The sequence below is a fragment of the Canis lupus genome, chromosome 26 (assembly GCF_011100685.1).
Source record: "Canis lupus familiaris isolate Mischka breed German Shepherd chromosome 26, alternate assembly UU_Cfam_GSD_1.0, whole genome shotgun sequence".
NCBI lineage: Eukaryota > Metazoa > Chordata > Mammalia > Carnivora > Canidae > Canis > Canis lupus.
This window is the reverse complement of record NC_049247.1, coordinates 16,570,685-16,594,571: the sequence shown is the minus strand read 5'-3', so window position 1 is coordinate 16,594,571 and position 23,887 is coordinate 16,570,685. Positions and strand designations below refer to the sequence as shown.

The 23,887-nt window shown below is 44.1% G+C and overlaps 1 protein-coding gene, 1 long non-coding RNA gene and 1 other non-coding gene across 10 annotated transcripts; 2 read left to right on the top strand and 1 right to left on the bottom strand.

Moving 5' to 3' along the window:
• Positions 1-503: 503 nt before the first annotated feature.
• LOC119866173 lies at positions 504-5,770 on the top strand. Of its 3 annotated transcripts, none has more exons than XR_005379264.1 (3): positions 504-690; positions 2,773-2,923; positions 3,611-5,770. It is a non-coding gene; the product is annotated as an uncharacterized LOC119866173 (long non-coding RNA). The 3 variants fall into 3 exon arrangements; XR_005379265.1 differs by having other exon boundaries at positions 3,696-3,755; XR_005379263.1 differs by having other exon boundaries at positions 505-690; positions 2,773-5,770.
• SIRT4 (sirtuin 4) lies at positions 1,378-23,872 on the bottom strand. Of its 6 annotated transcripts, none has more exons than XM_038575300.1 (6): positions 23,079-23,872; positions 12,795-13,292; positions 11,817-11,915; positions 8,278-8,572; positions 7,953-8,162; positions 1,378-4,349 (listed from the first exon to the last, which is right to left on the bottom strand). In XM_038575300.1, the coding sequence occupies exons 2-5, from the start codon at positions 13,283-13,285 to the stop codon at positions 8,010-8,012; spliced, it is 1,038 nt and encodes a 345-aa protein (XP_038431228.1). In that variant the 5' UTR covers positions 13,286-13,292; positions 23,079-23,872; the 3' UTR covers positions 1,378-4,349; positions 7,953-8,009. The 6 variants fall into 6 exon arrangements, with proteins under 6 accessions (XP_038431228.1, XP_038431227.1, XP_038431230.1 ...); XM_038575299.1 differs by lacking the exon at positions 23,079-23,872 and adding an exon at positions 18,745-18,898; XM_038575302.1 differs by lacking the exon at positions 23,079-23,872 and adding an exon at positions 18,745-18,898 and having other exon boundaries at positions 7,953-8,145.
• On the top strand, positions 23,393-23,533 carry LOC119866294. Its single transcript, XR_005379614.1, has one exon. It is a non-coding gene; the product is annotated as a U4 spliceosomal RNA (small nuclear RNA).
• Positions 23,873-23,887: the final 15 nt, after the last annotated feature.

Genomic DNA, 23,887 nt, shown 5'->3' with positions numbered 1-23,887 from the left:
AAGAAAAAACAACCCTACCTCTTTTTCATTATCCCAAGGGCTGGGGGGAGAGAGAAAATAAACCCCTTTAACAATCTTTTAATGAGTATCCGCTGGGTGCTCATTAAGGGAAATGGATATGGGAAACACTAGTACAGTGGCTGAGATTTAAATAAATAATAATTTAATGAACTGAATTTTGGGTATTCTAAGGTAGCAGTCATATCCCAGCAGCCACAGTACCTTCGCAGTGCTTAGCACACCTCATACGCTCATTAAATAATTGTTCAACAAAGGTACATCTTGGCGCCAAGGCTTGCGGCACTCGAGGAAAAAACCACGTGGCTCTATTTACCTTTTCAGATCACGTGATCCTGAGCTCAACCCAATCATTTCCCCGGCCCCGCCGGGACTTCCGAGTAAGAAATGTGATTGGGTATCTCTTGGACACGTGGTCCGGGTTCCTTTAAAAAAAAAAAAAAGTGTAAAGCTCCGCCCCCAGGCTCTGACCCCGCCCCCTCTCGCGTCGGCCCGAGCTGGCGCAGGCGCAGTGGCTGGTGCCGGTTGCTCCAGGCGGCGTCAGGGTGAGGTGGCGGTCAGGGCTTCGGATGCGGCTTCCTGGGTCTTCCGTGCGCTGTTCTCCAGGGTCAGAATTCGGCAGGAAGAAAAGAAGGGGCGGGCCAAGTGGGAAAAAAGGGCGAGCTCACGTGGGTATGACGTTGGGGCCCACCTTCCTGCGGTGCGCGTGCCTGTCTGGGCGTCTCGGCCCCCCCCACGGCCCTCCTCCCCCAGCCCCCTGCCAGTTTCTGGTTGATGCTCCTCCGGGGCCTCCATCCGGAAAGGGACGAGGGGGCGGAGAAGCTGGTTTGCCGGGAGCCAGACTGGGGCGAGGAGGTAGGCAGGTGGACGCTGGGCGAGCCGAGGGCCTCTACGCCCCAAGTCCCCAGTTTCAAGAGGGGAAGGTGGAGGGATTTGCAGTTCTGACCTCCATTTGGAATGCTCTTCCCTTTCCCGCCTGGTGCTTGCCTGTTCATTTCTCAGGACTTAGTGGAGGGGGTGGGGGTCACCTCGGGAAGTGCCTGGAGTCTTGCCCTTCTTCCCTCCCAAAGTGCCATTGCGCAGTTCCCCTCCGGGCTTCTGGATCATTAAAGACAGTTAGGAACTGGATAGACTGGCTTTGATTTCTGGCCTGGTCACCCCAGGTGAACTTGGGCTGGTTACATAAAATCTCCAAGCTTCAGGATCCTCATCTGTCAAAAGAATTAATAGTGTGCAGATCATGGGGTTGTGGGAATTAGGTGAGTCAACGCCTTGTAAAAGGCTTCCTGCAGTGCTTGTTTTATAGTAAATGTTCCATAAATACTACTTTCCCATGGGGAATGAGAGAGAAGGATACTCTTTACTTTAGAAAGGCTTTATTATATCAAGCAAGACTTAGCTTTTGTAATCTTTTTAAAAAGACAGGTATACAAAAAGGGAATGTGGCTCTGGAGGAGATCCACCCGAGTCTAGTTAAAGGAGTACTCAAGAGAAGAGAAAGGTTTGGCCTAGTGATAATGGCTGATATTTGCTTACTGTGTGCCAGCCACTGTGCTATGAGCTTCAGATGCATCACTACCTTTTTTTAATCTTCCCTAACAACCCAGTGAGGTAGCTACTAGTATCCTCATCTATAAAGAGATTGAAGATTAACCACTTGCCCAAATTCACGTAATTAGTAAGTGGCAAGACAGGGATGGAAACCCAGGTCTGTGTATATCTCAGTGCTTTCGATGCCATGTTATATCCCTTTTCTAGTAGAGAAAAAAACAAAAAACACTCCTTTCTCAGACGATTTTTTTTTTCTTCACAAAGTGTTTTTGTGACGTAAAAATTAAATTAAAAATCTGGATCTCAGAGCACCGTCAGTCCAACAAGGATAGAGTATCTGGAATGAACTATTCCAGATTAACTATTCCAATTAACTATTATACCCTGTTCCTAGGAACAGGGGTAACCAACTCACCCTGGTTTTAGCACTGAAAGTCTTGCAAGCCAGGAAACCCCCTCAGTACTGGGCAATCTGGGACAGCTGGTCACCCTTAGGAGTGTTGAATTTCCTGTTGGTCCTTAAATTGATCCTCTCAGGAAAAGTTTGGCATTCACTGAAACTGACTTATGCATGGCCAAGCATTTCTTGTGGGGTTAACTCATTAAGTGAGCTAATAATGTGTTACAAAATAGTGTTTTGGATACAGTGTGCTCAAAGAATGCTATTATTTAAGGGAGAGGTGAGATACTCAATTTATGACAGCATAAAAGAAGGAATATGAGTTAGTAGAAAATTGGTTTTGAGTGTTATGTACTTGTTTGCCTTTGTAACTTCTACTTACTAAAACTGTGATAGCAGAGCCATAGCAGTTGAGGAAAGTCATGCCCAAAGCTGGGCTTATGCAGTTAAAAGCTTGAAACCAGGGCAATGACAAACTGATAGCGGCCACTAGTCAGTTTGTTATTACAACAAAGGGCACTTATAGTGGGTTAGGAACTGCCATGCTGGTAGAAAGCAAAAAACGTAAGGTGAGACATGAGGAACATCAACTTCAGGAAATGCCAAGTTCCTTTTGGGACAAATCTTTGGGGAGGAATTCCACCTCAGGAAGAACTGAACAATGTGAACATTCCTGAGGTCCTGAAGACTTGGTTGCATGAATTGTGCCAGCATTAGGTGATAGAGCCTGCCTTCCTCCCTAGCAACCTAACATGCTCTCCACTGTCTCCTGCATCTTAACCATTCCTGGTCTCCTTGGCCAGTTGTACTGCTGGCTTCTACTTCTGTTTCAGGCTGACTTCTTTGTAAGCATAATCCTCGGACAAATACGAAGCAGTTGTTTAAAAAGAAAAGACCGGGGAGCAAAGTATTGGATTCTAGTTCTGGCTCTGAAACAACGTTTTATGGTCTTTGGTAAGTCTGGATCTTAGTTTCCTCCAAAATAAAATGAGAGGGGATGCATTAAATTTGCTCTCGTTCTGTCATTACATGCATGAATCTGTGATGTTTTCTGGTAGAGCATAAGGAGAAGGAAATGGTACATTCTCTGTGAGCCACTTTAAACCAAGAAGTTATATCTTTGTAGCCTTAGTACTTTATTACAATGTCTATCAGTAACCACTGATGAAATTTGTGTTTGGGATCCCAAAGACCCAGATTTGAATACAGTTACTGGTACTGACTTTTGGTAACTGAGCAAATAGGATTCAAAGCACCTTCAGATCCTCCTCTGCAAAAAACCTAGAAGGAGATTTACAACAACCTTACACCTCTTCAGAATTAATGACTATGGGAAAACATCCAGTTGTGCAGACTAAAGAACTGTGTTGGTTTCAAGATCCTGGATTATCCCAGTTTACTAAAACTCACTTCTTAGGCAGATGCAGGATGAACATGTATTGCTTGCCCTAATCTTAGACAAAAGCCATCTAGAATAGACTGTGATTCTTTCATCTGCTTTACTTTGTGATGAGATTGTCCTGAAACCTTTAGCCTGGTACGGTGATTCCTTCTGGCTAATACAATTATCAAACAGGTCTTGCTGCCTTACTTGGCAAGAAACCAGTTTAAGAGCCCACTTGTTTCCTTTCTACAAACCAGGTTGGAGGCAAGTGTCTCATTCTGGCAGCTGAAATCCAGCAGAAATCCTTAGAGAACCATATCATAAAGCCTCATTCTCTTTTAGCTGATTAAAAAAAGAAGGGATGCCTTGGTAGCTCAGTGGTTGAGAGCCTGCCTTCGGCCCAGGGTGTGATACTGGAGTCACGGGATCGAGTCCCACATCCAGCTACTGTGGAAAGCCTGCTTCTCCCTCTGCCTGTGTCTCCACCTCTCTCTGTGTGTCTCTCATGAATAAATAAAATCTTTAAAACAAAACAAAGAATATAAATGTACAGCCCACATACCTGGTGTGTTATGATCCCTTTATTCCTTAGTCAATAAAAAATTCATTCATACTATTGCTCATCTTTAAAAAATATATATCAGAACGTTTCAGAGACATTTAACCATTTGTAATTATAAATTAAGTCATTTTCTTTTCCCCTCACCCTCTACATTAGTGAGATTCTGGGTTGGCACTCCAAAGACCGTTCTGGCCTACATATTTCCTGGGCCATTTCTTCTACCTGGTGAGATAAAAAGCAAGTAAAGGCAGTTTCCCTATCAAGAGCGGTTGCTGCTTTGAAAAAGTCCTTAGGGTCAAATCTCTGGCAACCTGACTCTGAAGCCTGCCCAGTTCAGAGAGGGTCTGGGAGAAAGAGTCAGTTTGCTGCCCTCTACAGGCTGCACTCAGTGAGCTTCGATTGTTTAGAGGAAGAATGGAGGAGTCCTTAAGTATCTGAAAAGAAATGAAACAGGTTAATGCTGAGTAAGCCGAGAGTGGGTAATGATGGTGAACATCAGCCAACCACTGAAAAAACCACAGCATTTAGGGCATGTAAGGATGGTCAACGTATCTTGTTAAATGAAAATGGGATGCGCTAAAATATGCATAGCTTGATTTGATTTTTGTAAAAACATTTAGTTATACCAGAATGTTAAGTTTCGGTTATCCTGGTGGTGAAATAACGGGTAATTTGTATTATATTCTTTTTACTTATCTGTATCATCTAAACATTCTACAATAAATATGTATTATTCTAGTAATAACCTAGTTTAAAAAGTGTGTATGTTGGGGCACCTAAGTGGCTCAGTTGGTTGAGCCTCCAACTATTGATCTTGGCTCAGGTCTTATCTCAAGGTTGTGGGCACGCTAAGCATGGAGCCTACTACTTTAAAAAAAGTGTGTGCAAAGGGGGCTTCTTTGGTGCTAGTCTAGTAGTATTCTGTTCCTTCATCAAGATGCTATGTGTCTTCATCAAGCTGTCCACTTATAGTACATGCACTTCTCTGCATGTATAGTATACTTCAATTTAAAATTGTTCTTAAAGAGTGGTTGTACAGGAACTTTCATTCATTGGTGGGAATCCAAAATGATACAGCCACTTTGGAAGGCAGTTTAGCAGCTGCATACAAAACTAAACATAGTTTTATCGTGCAATTCATCCATCTTGCTCTTTGGTACCTACCCAAATGAATTGAAAACTTAGGCCCACATAAGTTCTCTACTCCTCAAAAACACACACACGTTTACAGCAACTTAATAATTGCCAAAGACTTGGAAACAACCAAGATGTCAGGAGGTGAATGATAAATACTGTGTGAGTGTACAGGGCAAAGGAGACTATGGGAACACTCTGTACTTTCTGCTCAGTTTTAGTGTGAACCTAAAACTCTTCTAAAAATTAAAGTCTCTTTTTAAAAACTGGTTGTACGTCTCTTGGAATATACTAAAAACTATTGAATTGTACATATTAAATAAGTAAACTGTATGGTTTGTGAACTCTATATCTCAATAAAGCTTTTTAAGTGGTTATATTCATAAAGTAGATAAAAAGTACCAACACATGCTACAATATGGATGAATCTTGAAATTACACCAAGTGGAGCAGCCAGGCACAAAAGGCCACATATTACATGAAATGTCTAGAATAGGCAGAAATAGAGTAGTTGTTGGCAGGGACTGGGGAGTGGTGGTGGGGATGGGGAATGGGGAGTGACTGCTAATGGGTATAAGGTTTCTTCTTGGGATGATGAAAATATTCTGGAATTAGTGGTGAAAATGTACAATTTTCTGAGTGTACTATAAAGCAACTTAATTGTATACTTCAAAAGGGTGGAGTTATGTCTCAATAAAGCTGAGTGTGGAGCCTACTTAAAGATTCTTGCTCTCCTTCTCCCTTTGTCCCTCTCTCCTCCCTCCCTCATGAATGAGTGAATGAATGGCACGTGCCTAGATCTGGAACATTATAGCTTAATGCATACTTAAAAATTAATTTTAATTAAGGGGTATCTGGGGGGCTCAGTTGATTAAGCGTCCAACTGTTAATTTTGACTTGGGTTGTGGGATCAAGCCAGAGTGGAGCTCCACACTCAGTGAGGAGTCTGCTTTTCTCTCTCTCTCTCTCTCTCCCCCCCCTCCTCTCCATCTCCCTCTCCTCCATTTGCCCCGCCCCCACTCACACACACATGCGTGTGCACACTCTCTCTCAAATACGTAAATTGTTTTTCTTTTTTTAAATTAATTTATTTATTTATGATAGTCACAGAGAGAGAGAGAGAGAGAGAGAGGCAGAGACACAGGCAGAGGGAGAAGCAGGCTCCATGCACCGGGAGCCCAATGTGGGATTCGATCCTGGGTCTCCAGGATCGCGCCCTGGGCCCAAGGCAGGCACTAAACCGCTGCGCCACCCAGGGATCCCAAATAAAATTTTTTTTAAAGATTTTATTTATTCATGAGAGAGAGGGAGAGAGAGGCAGAGACACAGGCAGAGGGAGAAGCAGGCTCCACGAAGGGAGCCTGACATGGGATTCGATCCTGGGTCTTCAGGATCAGGCCCTGGGCTGAAGGCGGCGCTAAACCGCTGAGCCACCTGGGCTGCCCGTAAATAAATGTTTTAAAAAAATAATAGTCGGGATCCCTGGGTTGCGCAGCGGTTTAGCGCCTGCCTTTGGCCCAGGGCGCGATCCTGGAGACCCGGGATCGAATCCCACATCAGGCTCCCGGTGCATGGAGCCTGCTTCTCCCTCTGCCTGTGTCTCTGCCTCTCTCTCTCTCTCTCTATGTGACTATCATAAATAAACAAAAGTCTAAAATAAATAAATAAATAAATAATAGTCCAGGGGATCCCTGGGTGGCTCAGTGGTTTAGCGCCTCCCTGCGTGGAGCCTGCTTCTCCCTCTGCCTGTGTGTGTGTGTGTCTCATGAATAAATAAAATCTTAAAAAATAATAGTCCATTGGGTGCTGACTCTTGCTTTTGGCTCGGTCATGATCTCAGGTTTATGAGATTGAGCCCCAAGTTCAACTGTGCCCTCAGTGAGTAGTCTGCTTGAGATTTTTCCCCTCTCCCTCCCCTTTTGCCTCTCTCCCTGCTCACATGCTCACACTCTTCTCTCAAATAAATAAAAATATTTTAAAAATAGGGGATCCCTGGGTAGCTCAGTGGGTTAGTGCCTGCCTTCCGCCCAGGGTGTGATCCTGGGGTCCCGGGATTGAGTCCCACATCGGGCTCCCTGCATGGAGCCTGCTTCTCCCTCTACCTGTGTCTCTGCCTCTCAGTCTGTGTCTCTCATGAATAAATAAATAAAATATTTTTTAAAAATAAAAATATTTTAAAAATAAGTGGGGTACCTGGGTGGCTCAGTTAAGTGGCTGCCTTCCACTCAGGTTGTTGGGGTCCTGGGATCAAGCCCTGTGTCAGGTTCCAGGCTCAGTGGGGGAAGTCTGCTTCTCCCTCTGCCCTTCCCTCCCACTCATGCTCTCTCTCAAATAAATAAAATAAAATAAATGAATAAAAATAATAAAAGAATAACAAACTTAGTTTTAATTAAGAATGGCCATACATGGGAACCCTGGGTGGCACAGCGGTTTAGCGCCTGCCTTTGGCCCGGGGCGCGATCCTGGAGACCCGGGATCGAATCCCACGTCGGGCTCCCGGTGCATGGAGCCTGCTTCTCCCTCTGCCTGTGTCTCTGCCTCTCTCTCTCTCTCTGTGTGACTATCATAAATAAATAAAAATTAAAAAAAAAAAAAAAAAAAAAGAATGGCCATACAGGGACGCCTGCGTGGCTCAGTGGTTGAGTGTCTGCCTTGGGCTCAGGCCATGATCCTGGGGTCTGGGAATCAAGTCCCACCTTGGGCTCCTTGCAGAGAGCCAGCTTCTCCCTCTGCCTGAGTCTCTGCCTCTCTCTGTCTCTGTGTCTCTCGTGAATTAACAAAATCTTTAAGAAAAAAAAAAAAGAATGGCCATACATTAAAAAGCCTAGAACTTTCTATATTTTGTCAGTGCTCTCAGTTGAATGCAAACTGGAAACTGGTATCTAAGAAAGCCTTTAACTTACCTTTAATAGGATTAAAGTGAAAGTCCCAGTTTCTGGCTCAGAAACATCAGGTTGTGGTCAGTGTGGGTCTATCAAAGGCAGCAGTTCTCCACAAGGAGAATCCAATTTCAGACATGCCAAGTCATCCGACCGTGTGGGCCCAATGTTAAGTATTGCAATTGGGAGCTGCTTCTCTCGAGCAGTGAGGATAAACCTGTAACCGGAGTATACCTTACAAGAAGAAGACACAGGTCTCAATGTAGGAAGAGAGAAACCAAATAGGGAGCCACCCCGGGGCTCTCTATCCCACAAAAGGGGCAGTTACCACCCTGACCAAGGCAGATACCTGCAAGGATGATCCCACTACCAAGAGGGAGTCGGCTTCTTTTACACGCCTGCGCACAAAGTCAACCCTGTCAGGGTTCACTGTGTCCCCGAAGAAAACGACATCTGGTTTCAGGGGGCCTCCACATTGAGCACAGGACGGGACCTGAAAGCTCTGTACCTGCTCCTCTGTGAGAAATACGTCACCATCAGGAGCCAGGCCATGGGCCTCAGCACTCCAGGTGGGGTTCAGGGCTTCAAAACGCTCTTGCAACACCCCCCGAGGAATCTGTGCACCACAGTCCAAGCAAAGGACCCTGAAACCAAAGAAGAGGCTGACTGAATGGTTGGTCTGGGGAGGCCTGAAGCTGCCAAAGACGTCTCATCCCTGAGGTTTTTAACTCCTCCAACATTCCTTGCCATTCCTTTTTTTTTTTTAAGATTTTATTTATTCATTCATGAGAGACACACAGAGAGAGAGAGAGAGGGAGGTAGAGACACAGGCAGAGGGAAAAGCAGGCTCCATGCAGGAAGCCTGACGCGGGACTCGATCCCAGGTCTCCAGGATCAGGCCCTGGGCTGAAGGTGGCGCTAAACCGCTGAGCCACCCGGGCTGCCCGTCCTTGCCATTCCTAACAGCCATTCTTTCCCCCACGTTAGGAATCCCTTCTCATGACCTTTTTACCACTTCTCACCTTCCTTCTACTGCCAGCCTTATAGAACAAGTAGTGTACATCTGTTTTCCTTACTTACACTACTCCCTGCTTATCCTCGTGGCTCATTTTTATCCTTAATAAAACTGCAAATGACTTCCTTAGTGGCCAAACCAGTGCTTTTCCCTCTTTCCCTCTCCTTCCCTCTGGGGTGACTGTTGCTGTCCATCACCATCATCTCTTTAAAACTCTCTTCCCCCTTGGTGTCCTTACCCAGTGTCTTCTGTGTCTCTTCTTACCTCTCTAATCATGAGCTCCAAGAGGGCAAGAACTCTCAGTCCTTTGACCACTGTGCTATGCCCACCACCTCGAACAGTGCCCACAGACAGTGGATGTTCACTAAATAGCTGCTAAAAGAAAGAACAAAAGGTGGTTTAGTTGATTTCTTCTCTACTCCTCAGTCTTCCGGCCAGTTTTCTATCTTCTCCACCCTGGGGATGCTCCATTTTCACTGCTGCAATGCCTCTGTGCTAATGGTCCCCTCCCCTGTACAAAACTCCACTGCTTGGGGCAGCCTGGGTGGCTCAGCGGTTTAGCGCTGCCTTCAGCCCAGGACATGATTCTGGGGACCCAGGATCAAGTCCCACATCGGGCTCCCTGCATGGAGCCTGCTTCTCCCTCTGCCTGTGTCTCTGCCTCTCTCTCTCTCTTGAATAAATAAAATCTTAAAAAAAAAAAAAAAAAAAAAACAACTCCACTGCTACTCTACCTCCCAAACTCCCAAGTCCTCTTGACTGTCCCGTCCAGCTTCCCTCTGTCTCTGTCTTCACCTGCCCCTCCCCAACTTCTCCATCACCATCCTTTCTCCAGTTACTTGGGTTGGAACCCTTGGGAAAGCTTGTTACTCATTTGCTCCTTTTTATCTAGTCAGTATCAGATTATGTTGATTATTTTACTTATTAGGCCCCCTAACAAGGGGTGCCTGGCTGGCTCAGTTGGTGGAACATGTGACTCTTGGCCTCAGGGTTGTGAATTTGAGCCCCACGTTAGGTAGAGAGATTACTTAAGAAAATCTTTTTTAAAAAATGGAGGGTACCTGGGTAGTGCAGTCAGTTTAGCATCTGACTCTTGGTTTTGGCTCAGGTTATGATCTCAGGGTCATGAGATCAAGACCCTCATTGGGCTCCCCACTCAGTAGGAAGTTTGCTCAAGATTCCCTCTCCCTCTGTCCCTCCCACCTGTGTGTGTGTGTGTGTGTGTGTGTGCTCTCCTCCTCTAAAATAATAATTAATTAATTAATTAATTAATTAATTCTATCTTGGAAACCCAGCCCCCTATGAAATGAAAAGTCTTAGATTTATTTTAAAATATTTTAAGAGGGCAGCCCGGGTGGCTCAGTGGTTTAGCACCGCCTTCAGCCCAGGGTGTGATCCTGGAGACCTGGGATAAAGTCCCCTGTCGGGCTCCCTGCATGGAGCCTGCTTCTCCCTCTGCCTGTGTCTCTGCCTGCCTCTCTCTCTCTCTCTCTCATGAATAAATAAATAAATAATCTTAAAAAAAAATAAAATATTTTAAGAGACATGAAAAGGGGATAAATCAGACATCATAAAATCTTTGTATCTGAGTGATGGTATATGGGAGTTCATTATACTACTTTCCTTTTAGGAACATTTGAAATTTTCATCATGAAAAGAAAGTTTTAATGGACCCACGGCCATCATTAACTCTTGAATTCCCCTGGTACCACCTAGATCTAGGTCCTTCAGGCTGACCTCCCTGAGCCACTCTCTCTAATCCTGTGTGACTTTCCTCAAATGCTATTTTTATCATGTTGCTTTCTTGCTCAGAAACCACTAATATTCCCCTTTGGTCTCTAAAGACAGACCCAAATTGCACTGCACTATTTTCAGACGTACCCATGATCTGGGTCTAGACTTCCCAGACAATCTGATTTCATAGTAGTCCCCACAGATGCCAGGCCAGACTCCTCTGGGCTCTACAAGTTCTCTTCATTTTTTTTTTTTTAAAGATTTTATTTATTTATTCATGAGAGACACACAGAGAGAGAGGCAGAGACACAGGCAGAGGGAGAAGCAGGCTCCATGCAGGGAGCCTGACATGGGACTTGATCCCAGGTCTCCAGGATCACGCCCTGGGATGAAGGCAGGCGCTAAACCACTGAGCCACCCGGGCTGCCAGTCCTCTTCATTTAGAAAGCCCTCTCCCTTCTTTTGCTAGTCAGACCTGAGCTAGATTTAAGCCCCACCTTTCCTATAAAAGCTTGACCAATTACTCCAAGCTTTACAAAACTTTCTCTGAACTTGCAAAACATGTCTATGGAAGACCTCATAATTTGGGCAACCCCGGTGGCCCAGCGGTTTAGCGCCGCCTACAGCCTAGGGCATGATCCTGGAGACCCAGGATCGAGTTCCGCGTTGGGCTCCCTGCATGGAGCCTGCTTCTCCCTCCGTGTGTCTCTCATGAGTAAATAAATAAAATCTTAAAAAAGAAAAAAAAAAATTTAAAGACCTCATAATTTAACAATTGTGTGAAGTTGTTTATTGTTAAACATTATTATTTTTAGATCCCTCCCCCACTTCAAAGAGATCACAAAGTTCTCACATATAAAATTCTTACATTGGGGCAGCCTGGGTGGCTCAGCGGTTTGGCACTGCCTTCGGCCTGGGGCGTGATCCTGGAGACCCAGGATCGAGTCCCCCATCGGGCTCCCTGCATGGAACCTGCTTCTCCCTCTGCCTGTGTCTTGGCCTCTCCCTCTCTCTCTGTCTCTCATTAGTCATAAAATAAAAAATAAATAAATAAAAATAAAATAAAATAAAATTTAAAAATAAAATAAAATAAATAAAATAAAATAAAATAATAAAATAAAATAAAATAAAATTCTCACATTGTATATATTGGTTTGACCCCTCCACACCACCAGGTAGCACACCACATGTTGTAGGCACCCAAGATATATTCTAGATTGGCAGGAGGATCTCTGGGGCTTAAAAATAAGGAAATGGTTTCCAATTAGCTTCAAGTTATTGCCAGGGCTACATGTGTTCATTCCATCAATATTTACTGGTTTCTGACTATATGCCAGACTGTACTGTGTTCTGCGTGTCTAGGACCAGATATCCACCAGCTTATAGCCTATGCTGTTGACACTTTGCACATAGTCCCCTCAAAATACCCTTCAGGCTAGCACACAGTTCTCTTATAAGCAACTTCCTGCATCTCTCTTAGTGTGTTCACTGGCCAAGGAAGCCTTTTCCAGAGCTGCAGAGTCAGTGTTAGGGAATTAATTCCCCTAGACTTACCCTCAACCAATGAGGGATGAGACATGATGGACAAATACCCCAGTTTCCTCAACCTTTAGTGAGACAATTCTGAAGCATGCTCTAAACGGTCAGAGGGCTCCTCAAAGGATCGAGCTTTAGCTTACCAAAGCAGTAACCCATTCATTAATTTACCCTTTTCTTGGCTTTTCATTTCCCCACTGAGTTTGTTCCTCAGTGAGTTTGCTGAGATCGACTCCACAATAAACAACTTGCAGGGGCACCTGGGTGGCTCTGTCAGTTAAGCATCTGCCCTCAGCTCAGGTCATGATCTCCCGGAGTCCTGGAATCGAGCCCCACATCAGGCTCTCTGCTCAGCGGGGAGCCTGCTTCTCCCTCTCCTCCCCCCTTCTTGGGCTCTCTTTTGCTCTCTCGAGCAGGTGCAAATAAATAAATGAAATATCTTTTTAAAGAAATAAATAAAACAACTTGCTCCAAATCCTTTTCTCAAGGCCTAATGAAAACAACAGCGATCAAGATAGCCATGGTCCCTGCTCTAATGGAGCCCACATTTCTGCATTCAAACCATTTAGACCTTCCTGCACCTGTGCATGCAGCCATGGAGTTCCGTCAGGCGCTGACTCCCGGCTTTCGTGTGCAAGGCATCCACATTTTGGGTCACCAGCCAGTACAGCTTTCCGAGCCTTTCCCAGTTGCTCAAAGCCCAATGTGCAGGGTTAGGCTGCAGGGAGGAGAACCGAGGCCAGCCTACAAAGTTTCTTGCCCAGTACTGCTGGCGGATTGGAGCACTCCGTAGAAAATCCCCATGCTGGATGGGTTTCTGCTTAGTGCGAGCATAAAGTCCCACTTTTTCTGACCTGTAGTCTGGGATCCCCGACTCAGTGGAGATTCCTGCCCCTGTCATCACTAGGAGTCTCTTGGAAAGAGTGACGAAGCGCTGTAACTCTTTGACCTTCTCAGGGTCCAGAGGAGGACTTGATGGCACAAAGAACCCAATGGATCTGCGTGAGTACTGCCTGCTGATGTTCACCATCAAGAGGCCTTTTGGTGCCTTTAAAGTCAAACCCAAATTCATCCTCGTTCTACAGAGAAAGAAACCTGATGTGAGAAACTTGGTTTTAAAAACTAAAGCAACAACAACAACAACAACAAAAAACTGAGGCAACCATCAGCTGATAAATGGATAAACAAAATGGGGCTTATCTATACAATGAAATGTTATTTACCTATAAGCATGAAGTTCTGATCTATGCTACAATGTAGATAAACATTAAAAACATTACGTTAAGGTGACACCTGGGTGCAAGAAGCCCAATGTGGGACTCGATCCTGGGACTCCAGGATCACGCCCTGAGCCAAAGGCAGATGCCCAACCTCTGAGCCACCCAGGCGTCCCTCCTTCACCTATTAGTTTCAAAGATTTTATTTGTTTATTTGAGAAAGCAAGAGAGAGCATTAGCGGGGGTGGGGGGTGGGGGTGGGTGTAGGGAGTTAAGGGGAGAGGAAGACTCCCTGCTGAGCAGGGACCCTGACACAGGGATCAACCCCAGGACCCTGGGATCATGACCTGAGCTGAAGGCAGACGTTTAACCAACTGAGGCACCCAGGCACCCCTCTCCTGCACCTATTTCACCAACCTTTTCATCCCTTCTCCCCTGTGGCAACCACTAGTTTTTTCCCTATATTTAAGAGTCTGTGTCTCTCTCTTTTTTTTTTTTTTTTTAATTAGCCGACATGTAGTACATCCTTAGTTTCAAATGTAGTGGTCAATGTCTCTTTTTTGTTCATTTGTTTCGTTTCTTAAATTCCATACATAAGTGAAATCATGTGGTATTTGTCTTTCTTGGACTTATTTCACTTAGCATTATATCCTCTAGATCTATCCATGTTGATTGCAAATAGCAAGATTTCCTTCTTTTTTTGGATGAATAATATTTCTGTGCATGTATTGACATTTTCTTTATCCACTCATCTACGAATGTATTGCTTCCATCCTTGGATTGCTTCTATATCTTGGCTATTGTAAATAATGCTGCAATAAACATAGAGGAGCATGTATCTTTTCAAATTAATGTTTTTGTTTTCTTTGGGTAAATACTCAGTAGTGGAATTACTGGATCATATAATAATTCTATTCTTAATTTTTTTAGGAACCTCCATTCTGTTTTCCACATTAGCTGCACCAGCTTGCATCCCCACAAACAGTGCATGAGAGTTCCTTTTTCTCCACATCCTCGCCCACACTAGTTATTTCTTGTGTCTTTGATTTTAGCCATTCTGGCAGGTATAAGGTGATATCTTATTTATAGCTGAAAAGTAAAGGAGCACCTAGGCATTAACCATCAATAGCTTCCTCCACTTTCAACATCACAAAAAAGAGAGTCTGGTCCTCCCTATTGGCAGTTAATCTTTTTTGCTCCTATATATATAAAGAGTGTATATTGGGGGGGGGGGCTCTTTTGAATATTTTAAAGACTTAAAAGATATGATCAGAAAAGTGAAGAGAAAGGGGCGCCTGCCTGGCTCTGTTGGTTGGGCATCTGCTTTTGACTCAGGTCGTGATCTCAGGTTCCTGGGATTGTGCCCTGAGTTGGGCACCCTGCTCAGCAGGGAATCTGCATCTCCCTTTCCTTCTGAACTTCCCCCCTAGTCAGGTGCACATGCACACTCTCTCTCAAATGAATAAATAAAAAAAACCTTTTTTTTTTTAAGTGAGGGGAAAAAAATAAAGAACAAAACAGTTTGAAGAGAAGCTAAAATGTGGAATGTTTCACTTTAAAAGTAGATAATCGGGTAGCCCTGGTAGCTCAGCGGTTTAGGGCCTGCCTTCAGCCCGGGGCATGATCCTGGAGACCCCTGATTGAGTCCTGCGTCAGACTCCCAGCATGGAGCCTGCTTCTCCCTCTGCCTGTGTCTCTGACTCTCTCTCAAGAATACATAAATAAAATCTTAAAAAAAAAAAAAATAAGGTAGATAATCCAGATCATACTATTTCTGGTGGCAGACTGTATGCTTTTATGAACAACCTACTGATAATGAATTAGTGACTTCGGTATCTTGAAGGATGGCACCCAAATAAACATCTTTCACTGAGTGCCTGGGTGGCTCAGTTAGTTAAGTGTCTGCTTTGGCTCAGGTCATGATTCCAGGGTCCTGAGAGCAGGGAGTCTGCTTCTCCCTCTCCTTCTGCCCCTCCCCCTGCTCATGCACTCACACTCTGTCAAATAAATATCTTTATTTTTATTTATTTTTTATTTATGATAGTCACAGAGAGAGAGAGAGGCAGAGACATAGGCAGAGGGAGAAGCAGGCTCCATGCACCGGGAGCCCGACGTGGGATTCGATCCCAAATCTCCAAGATCCCGCCCTGGGCCAAAGGCAGGCGCTAAACTGCTGCGTCACCCAGGGATCCCTCAAATAAATATCTTTAAAAGAAGAGTATCTTTCACTGGAAATGTACACCTTCCACCCCCCCCACACACACACACACATCTAGAGTATATTTATAATTTTACTTTGTAATTCAAGTCAATCTTTTGTATAATTTGGGAGACAGTGAGCTAGCTCAGGATCTGAGAACTTAAGAATGTAGTGAACACTGGGCTCCAGGCTTATAGGAAAACTAACTCTTGCCAGGCTTGTGCTGGTAAACTACCTTCTCCCACCACTGTCTCCCACCCCCCCAAAAAGGTACAAGAAAATAATGCCATCAAGGCCAATTTCAGGCTACCAATGGTTTAGCAATTGGCTAGCAAGTCCCTGAATATTTAACAACTGGCCCTCACCAGTAAAAACTAATTCCAACACACCTTCTTGAGTCTAACCCAAAACAACAAGGCTATCTTTTTATTATCTTTTTAATAATTTTTTTGGTCAAGAATTTCTAATACCTTTCACAAAATAAAATCTCCACACTGGACTATTTCATAACAGCCCAAGTCAAACTTGTCCTTTTGACCTCTTAAGAACCTACAATCAGGATCGAGTCCCATGTCCAGCTCCCTGCATGGAGCCTGCTTCTGTCTCTGCCTCTCTCTCTGTGTCTCTCATGAATAAATAAATAAAATCTTTTTAAAAAACAAACAAAAAGGGCAGCCCCGGTGGCGCAGCGGTTTGGCGCCGCCTGCAGCTCAGGACGTGATCCTGGAGACCCTGGATAGAGTCCCACGTCAGGCTCTCTGTATGATGCCTGCTTCTTCCTCTGCCTGTGTTTCTGCCTCCCCCTCTCTCTGTCTCTATGAATAAATAAATAAAATCTTAAAAAAAAAATAAAAACGGGATCCCTGGGTGGCGCAGCGGTTTGGCGCCTGCCTTTGGCCCAGGGCGCGATCCTGGAGACCCGGGATCCCACGTCGGGCTCCCGGTGCATGGAGCCTGCTTCTCCCTCTGCCTATGTTTCTGCCTCTCTCTCTCTCTCTCTCTCTCTTTCTCTCTCTCTCTGTGACTATCATAAATAAATAAAAAATTTAAAAAAATAAAAAATAAAAACAAACAAACAAAAAAATCCCTACAACCAGAGCTCTCCTGTGCCATGGCCATCAGATGGAAATGAACTTAAAATGGTTGCTGAATCTGCCAAGGATTTCTGCATCCAAGAAAAGCTGTACACTTTTTATTTTAAAAAATGGCACAAGGGACTCTAAAAATAAAAATGTCTATTTTTAAAAGGGAGTGGAGGCCCCTGAGTGGCACTGTCAGTTAAGTGGCAGATTCATGGTTTCAGCTCAGGGCTGATCTCCAGATGGTGAGACTGAACCCCAAGTCAGGCTCTGCACAGAGTGTGAGGCCTGCTTAAGATTCTCTCTCCCAGGGCAGCCCGGATGGCTCAGCGGTTTAGCACCGCCTTCAGCCCAGGGCATGATCCTGAAGACCCGGGATCCAGTCCCACATCGGGCTCCCTGCATGGAGCCTGCTTCTCCCTCTGCCTGTGTCTCTGCTTCTCTCTCAGTCTCTGTGTCTCTCATGAATAAATAAATAAAATCTTAAAAAAAAAAAAAAAAAAAAGATTCTCTCTCCCAGTGCTTCGGTATAGTTAGTTAAGCGTCCATCTTCTGCTCAGGTCTTGATCCCAGGGTCCCAGGATGGAGCCAAACACATCAGGCTCCCTGCTCAGAGGGGAGCCTGCTTCTCCCTTTCCCTCTGCCTGCTGCTCCCCCTGCTTGTGTTCTCTGTCAAATAAATAAAATCTTTTTAAAAATTCTCTCTCTCCCTCTCCTTTTCCTTGCCCCTCCCCTGAGCACAAACTCTCTCTCAAAATAAATAAATAATAATAATAATTAATAATAATAAGGGAGTGTAAAATAAAAGTTGGTGAAGCAGGATTCTAGCATAACGTGAGGCCTCTTCTGCTTTTCCCAGCAAAATCTCGCTGGTCAGAAATTGTTTCTTATAAATCTCAAAAGATTAATGGCCTACTACCAATATCTTTTAAATCCTTTAATAACTCATTGTTATTCCGTCTATGACTACATCTAAAGACGTCTCCATCTGAGGACTACCTTTATAAATGCGGTTACTCCCATCCCTTGGGAGACCATGTGTTCCATAAACCTACTTCCCATTTTATAAATCAGAAGTATTTCTTGAGAAACTAAAGAGCAGGGACGTCTGGGTGGCTCAGCGGTTGAGCGTCTGCTTTCGGCTCAGGATGTGGTCCTGGAGTCCCGGGATGGAGTCCCACATGGGGCTCCTGCATGGAGCCTGCTTCTCCTCCCTCTGCCTGTGTCTCTGCTTTGCCTCTCTCTGTCTCTCATTAACTAATAAATATAATCTTTAAAAATCAAAAACAGGGCGGCCCTGGTGGCTCAGCGGTTTAGCGCCGCCTTCAGCTCAGGGCGTGATCCTGGAGACCCGGGATCGAGTCCCACGTCGGGCTCCCTGCATGGAGCCTGCTTCTCCCTCTGCCTGTGTCTCCGCCTCTCTCTCTTTCTCTGTGTTTCTCATGAATAAATAAATTATTTAAAAATAAATAAATAAATAAAAATAGAAAACAAAAACTAAAGAGCACATGTGAATTCTAGTGTGCCAGGTGCTGACGAAGTCGTTACTCATTTTTCAGATGTATGATTTTTATGATTTTTTATTCATTAACGTAACGAAGCGCATGCATATCTTTTATTCTATTTCCCCCATATTCTTTCAGTTTACCCTTAATTGCAAACACTGCTACTTGGGACACAGCACAATAGTGACACCTGGAACGCCATTCTACCCCAGCTTTGTAGCTGTAAAAACAAGGCTCTGACATATTCCTTAACATAATGCAGAAATTCTGTAGTGATACGCACCCCCTAAGTAAACATTATCATATATGCTTGGCTTTCCAGACCTAGATCCAGGACGCCGATTTCTCTCAACATTCCATAGCTAGTCTGGATCCCTGAGCCAAAGGGCTCGGGAAACCCTGCCGAAAACACGCTCTTTGAGAACAGCAGCTCTCCGCCAGGTACCACCAAAGTCAAGGAGTTAATACGGTACCCCTTACAACAACCCCCCTACGTCTAGAAACCCGCAGCCCACGCAGAACACACTCACCTCTCTCAGTTGAAGCGACACTTTACGACTGACGACGCAGCTGCCTGGCTACTTTTGCATTTGGGGAAATGTAGTTCACGAGGCGGAAGTGATGCTTGATAAACTACAAGTCCCACAATCCTCTGGGCTTCACTGTTCAGGAGCCCAGATTGTCTAGTACTGCCTCCTGTCTGGTTTTCGTGGCCAGAGGTTTTGAACTTTGGTTGGAGATAGATCGCTGTCTCCTAAACTAACATTCAGCATCCCTTTAAGAGAAGTGGTTAGTTTCCATAACAGTGTGCTCGGTGCAAAATAGTACATCCAAAAAGCACTAAGTTAGGAATTCATTGTTAAGGTAGAAGCTTTAATAATGGATCTAGATTAGGGACGCCTGGGTGGCTCAGCGGCGGAGCATCTGCCTTCAGCTCAGGGCGTGATCCGAGGTCTGGGAATCGAGTCCCGCATGCGGCTCCCTGTGAGGAGCCGGCTTCTCCCTCTATATCTCTGCCTCTCTGTGTGTGTGTCTCTCATGAATAAATAAATAAAATCTTTTTTAAAAAATAAAAAAAAACTAATGCCTACGTCTCATTTACAGAGATTCTGACTTAATTGGTCTAGGCATCAAGTTGGTTTACAAACTTCTTAGTTGTTTCTAATATGCAGCCGATGAGAACCTTTGTGCTCTTGCATAACCTAAATTAAGATACCAATCAATTTGCATTTAGAACATAATCAAAGGCCAGCTAACTAGGACCTTGAAGACCACCTAAGAAATAGCTTCCCCTATTTTATTTTATTTTATTTTATTTATTTTATTTTATTTTATTTATTTTATTATTTTATTTTATTTTATTTTTATAAAGATTTTATTTATTTATGAGAGACACACAGAGAGAAGCAGAGACCGAAAGAAGCAGGCTCCTCGTAGGGAGCCTGTTGCGGGACTAGATTCCCTACTCGGGATCACACCCCTGAGCAGAAGGCAGCCACACAACCGCTGACCCACCAAGGCACCCCACTTCCCCCATTTTAAGATGAACTGAAGCCCAGAAGAGTATTGTAAAAGCTGGAGTCCGAGTTTGACTCCTGGTCCTCTCGTTGAATGTGTGGAGGTAAATATTGATAAAGTCACCCAGTTCAGTAGTTTGGGAGAAGTACCTCCAGCAACAGCTCAGATAGGTCACCTTGCTAATCACTTGACATGACAGCTTTTTGTGTCTTACTTAACCTGACCACACTGGCTAATAGAAAGGACCAAAATGTAGACTGAAAATTTTTACTAAGTCAAAAAAAATTGTAATCAGGAATATTTTCTGCATTTATGGGTGTTTCACCAAAACCTATTGAAATGCCAAAACACTGATGTTCCCCCAGCCAAATTTTGTTATAAAAAATTTCCAACCCAAAAAAAAAAAAAAAATTTCCAACCCATATTGTTTTTCAGCTTGCCAAGTGGACTGAGCACCATTAATTGAGAGACTGCTAATACAGAGCTATTGTGCTTTTAGGTCCCAAAGAATCTCAGGTTCTGGGGAGAAATGAGCTGACTTTTCCATTTCTCTTAGTGCTGGAAACTCATTCCATGGAGGATGAAGTCATCCAAGGCAGCTGGTCAAACACACAATTTCACCACACCAGGAATTAATGACTAAGTCATTGATTGGATCAAGTAAAATAATCTAAAATCAATCAAATTGCTAGTCCTTTTTTCCACTAATTTTTCCTACCCTGTGGAAAAAAACATTGGTTACACATCAGCATCCAACAGAACTTTTTAAAAAGATTTTATTTATTTATTTGAGAGGGAGAGAGTACAAGCAGGGGGAGGAGCAGAGGGAGAGAGAGAAGGAGACTCCCCTGCTGATCAGGGAGCCAGATGGAGAGGGGGCCTCTATCCCAGAATTCTGGGATCACACCTGAACCAAAGATGGATGCTTAACCGACAAAGCCACCCAGGCACTCCCAAACAGGACTTTTAAAGATATCATTTTTGCAACTAGATGATGACTGTATGAATGTTCACTGAGCAATACTTTGAATATTTCATGTTTGAAATTTTTTAAAGATTTTAGGAACATCTAGGTGACTCGGTCGGTTAGTTGGCCAAGTCTTTTTTTTTTTTTTTTTTAAGATTTAATTTATTTATTCATGAGAATACACAGAGAGGAGAGAGAGACAGGCAGAGACACAGGCAGAGGGAGAAGCAGGCTCCATGCAGGGAGCCTGATGTGGGACTGGATCCCGGGTCTCCAGGATCACACCTGAGCTGAAGGCAGCACTAAACCGCTGAGCTACCTGGGCTGCCCTACTTGGCCGAGTCCTGATCTCAGTTCAGGTTTGGGCATTTATTTTGTTTTGTTTTGTTTTTTACTTAAAGAAAAAAAAAGATTTTATTTATCCATTTGACAGCACAAGCAATGGGAGTGGCAGGTAGAGGGAGAAGGAGAAATGGGCTCTACAGGGAGCCGGATGCCAAGCTTGATCCCAGGACCCTGGGATCATGACCTGAGCCACCCAAGTGCCCTCAGTTCAGGTCTTGACCTCAGAGTTGTGAATTCGAGCCCATGTTAAAAAACAACACTTAAAAAAACAACAACTATAGTTTATTTGGAAGTAACCTCTACAGGGATCCCTGGGTGGCGCAGCGGTTTGGCGCCTGCCTTTGGCCCAGGGCGCGATCCTGGAGACCCGGGATCCCACGTCGGGCTCCCGGTGCATGGAGCCTGCTTCTCCCTCTGCCTGTGTCTCTGCCTCTCTCTCTCTCTGTGTGTGACTATCATAAATAAATAAAAATTAAAAAAAAAAAAAAAAAAAAAAAAGGAAGTAACCTCTACACCCAAAGTGGAGCTCAAACTTACAACCCTGAGATCATGAGTCTCTTGGTTTAGCAACTGAGCCAGCCAGACACCCCTCATGTTTGAAATTTTTTATAGTAAGATGTTTGGGGGAGTGGTTTAGTGTTTGCCTTCGGTTCAGGTCAAGATCCCGGGCTAGGATCAAGTTCTACAGAGTTACCCACAGGCAGCCTGCTTCTCCCTCCGCCTATGTCTCTGCCTCTCTCTCTCATGAATAAATAGAAGCAGGCTCCATGCAGGGAGCCCGATACGCCACCGGGGCTGCCCTATATAAAACCTTTAAAAATAAAATAAAATGTTGGGAGGGGGCCCCTGGGTGGGTCATCGGTTAAGTGTCTTCATTTGGCTCAGATCATGATCTGAATCCTGGGATCAAGCCCCACTTCCAGCTTCCAGCGCAGGGGGGAATCTGCTTCTCCCCCTCCTGCTGCCCCTTCCCTCCTCTTGTGCTTTCCTTCTTTCTCTCAAATAAATAACATATTTTAAAATAAGTAAATAAAAACTGTAAAAATGTAATAAAATGGGAAAATGTCACTTTCTTGGAGACTTCTGTTTACATCTTAGTTACAATAATAACAATAATAAAGAATTACCATATAATCCAGAAATTCCACTTCCAACTATACACAGAAAAGAGTTGATAACAAGGACTCAAACAGATACTAGTATGCCACTGTCATGTAGAAGGATTATTCAAGATAGCCAAAGGTGGAAGCAATGTGAATTCATAGAATAATGGATGGATAATAAAATTCCATAAGTAGAATATTAGTCAGCCATAAAAAGGAATGAAATTCTGATATATACTACAACATGGATAGACCTTAAAACATGCTATGAGGGATCCCTGGGTGGCGCAGCGGTTTGGCGCCTGCCTTTGGCCCGGGGCGGGATCCTGGAGACCCGGGATCGAATCCCACGTCGGGCTCCCGGTGCATGGAGCCTGCTTCTCCCTCTGCCTGTGTCTCTGCCTCTCTCTCTCACTGTGTGCCTATCGTGAGTAAATTTAAAAAAAATAATAAATTTAAAAAAATAAAAAAAAAAATGCTGTGAGAGAAGCCAGACAGGTGTCTGGCTCCATGGGAAGAACATGCAATTCTTTGATCCAGAGATCCTGAGTTCCAGCTTCACATTGTGTATAGAGATTAAAGAAATAAACCTAAAAACTTCCCACAAAAACAGACACAAAAAATAAAATATTGTATGATTCTACTTATATGAGGTAGTTAGAGGAGTCAGATTTGTAGAGTCAGAAAACAGAAGTTGCCAGGTGCTGGGAAAGGGTGGAATGGGGAGGGCGTTAGTGTTTAATGGGTACAGAGTTTCAATTTGGGATGATGAAAAAATTTTGGAGAGGTAGAGTGATGAGGGTAGCAAAGAACAAATGTACTTACTGCTACTGAACTGTATATTTTAAAACGGTTAAAGTGGTAAATTTTGTTATATATCGGTTACCACAATTTATTAAAAAAAATAAACAATTTTGGAGATGATAGTTACGTTGTGAATCTGTAGAGAAGCGAGCAGCATGCTGACGCAGCGCATTTTTCATCCGTCCCAATTCACTCTATGAATGAAGCGATTAGCATGTTCCGTCCCATAATGCTTTGCTTTATGCTCCATCAGAACTTAGTTACGTGATACCAAGAAAAGAAACCTTTGGAAACAGCTTATGCATTTTTGGAAGATCTTCATATGATTGTTTAATTTCCAACCAGGCAATAATTAGTGATTTTTTCCATGAGACTCAAACTCGCCTTTCTGTAATAGGAACCTTGCCTATTGGGGATGATGAGCGGGGGGCGTTGCTCTTCAGCTTTGCGCAGTGGCAGTATCGTAGCCAATGAGGTTTATCCGAGGCGCGATTATTGCTAATTGAAAACTTTTCCCAATACCCCGCCGTGACGACTTGAAATATAGTCGGCATTGGCAATTTTTGACAGTCTCTACGGAGACTGATTTATGATGTTTTCAAAAAAGACAATACTACCTTGAGGTCATATATTCGGCGATTCAGCGTAAGAAGAGCTCCGAGCTCTTAGTGATGCTACCGTGAGGTTTTTCTGTGCGTATGGTCCGTGTTAGAGAGTCGGATTAGGGGTTTCCTGCGTCACGTTAGTTACATTTTGTTTTTACCTCGTTTGTTCCGTTAGCCTTCGAGGTTGTACAAATGCTTCCTGCAACTTTTGCCCGCCGGTCCGTCTGCACCTACGCCCGCAGCTGCTCTTTCTTAGGTTGGTTCACTCGCCCTTTCCCTGCCTTCCGGCTGCTCAGAGTATTTTTTTGTTTTTTGTTTTTACTCAAAATTC

Coding starts and splice junctions, on each gene's coding strand:
- SIRT4 (XM_038575300.1), bottom strand. CDS start 13,285: ATGAATTTGGGTTTGACTTTAAAGGCACCAAAAGGCCTCTTGATGGTG. Junction 11,916..12,794: donor CTCCATGGCTGCATGCACAG/GTGCAGGAAGGT, acceptor CTTATTTTTAAG/CCCCAGAGATCCTCCTGCCA. Junction 8,573..11,816: donor GTCAAACCAATATATACAAT/GTGAGAATTTTA, acceptor CTTTGGTTTCAG/GGTCCTTTGCTTGGACTGTG.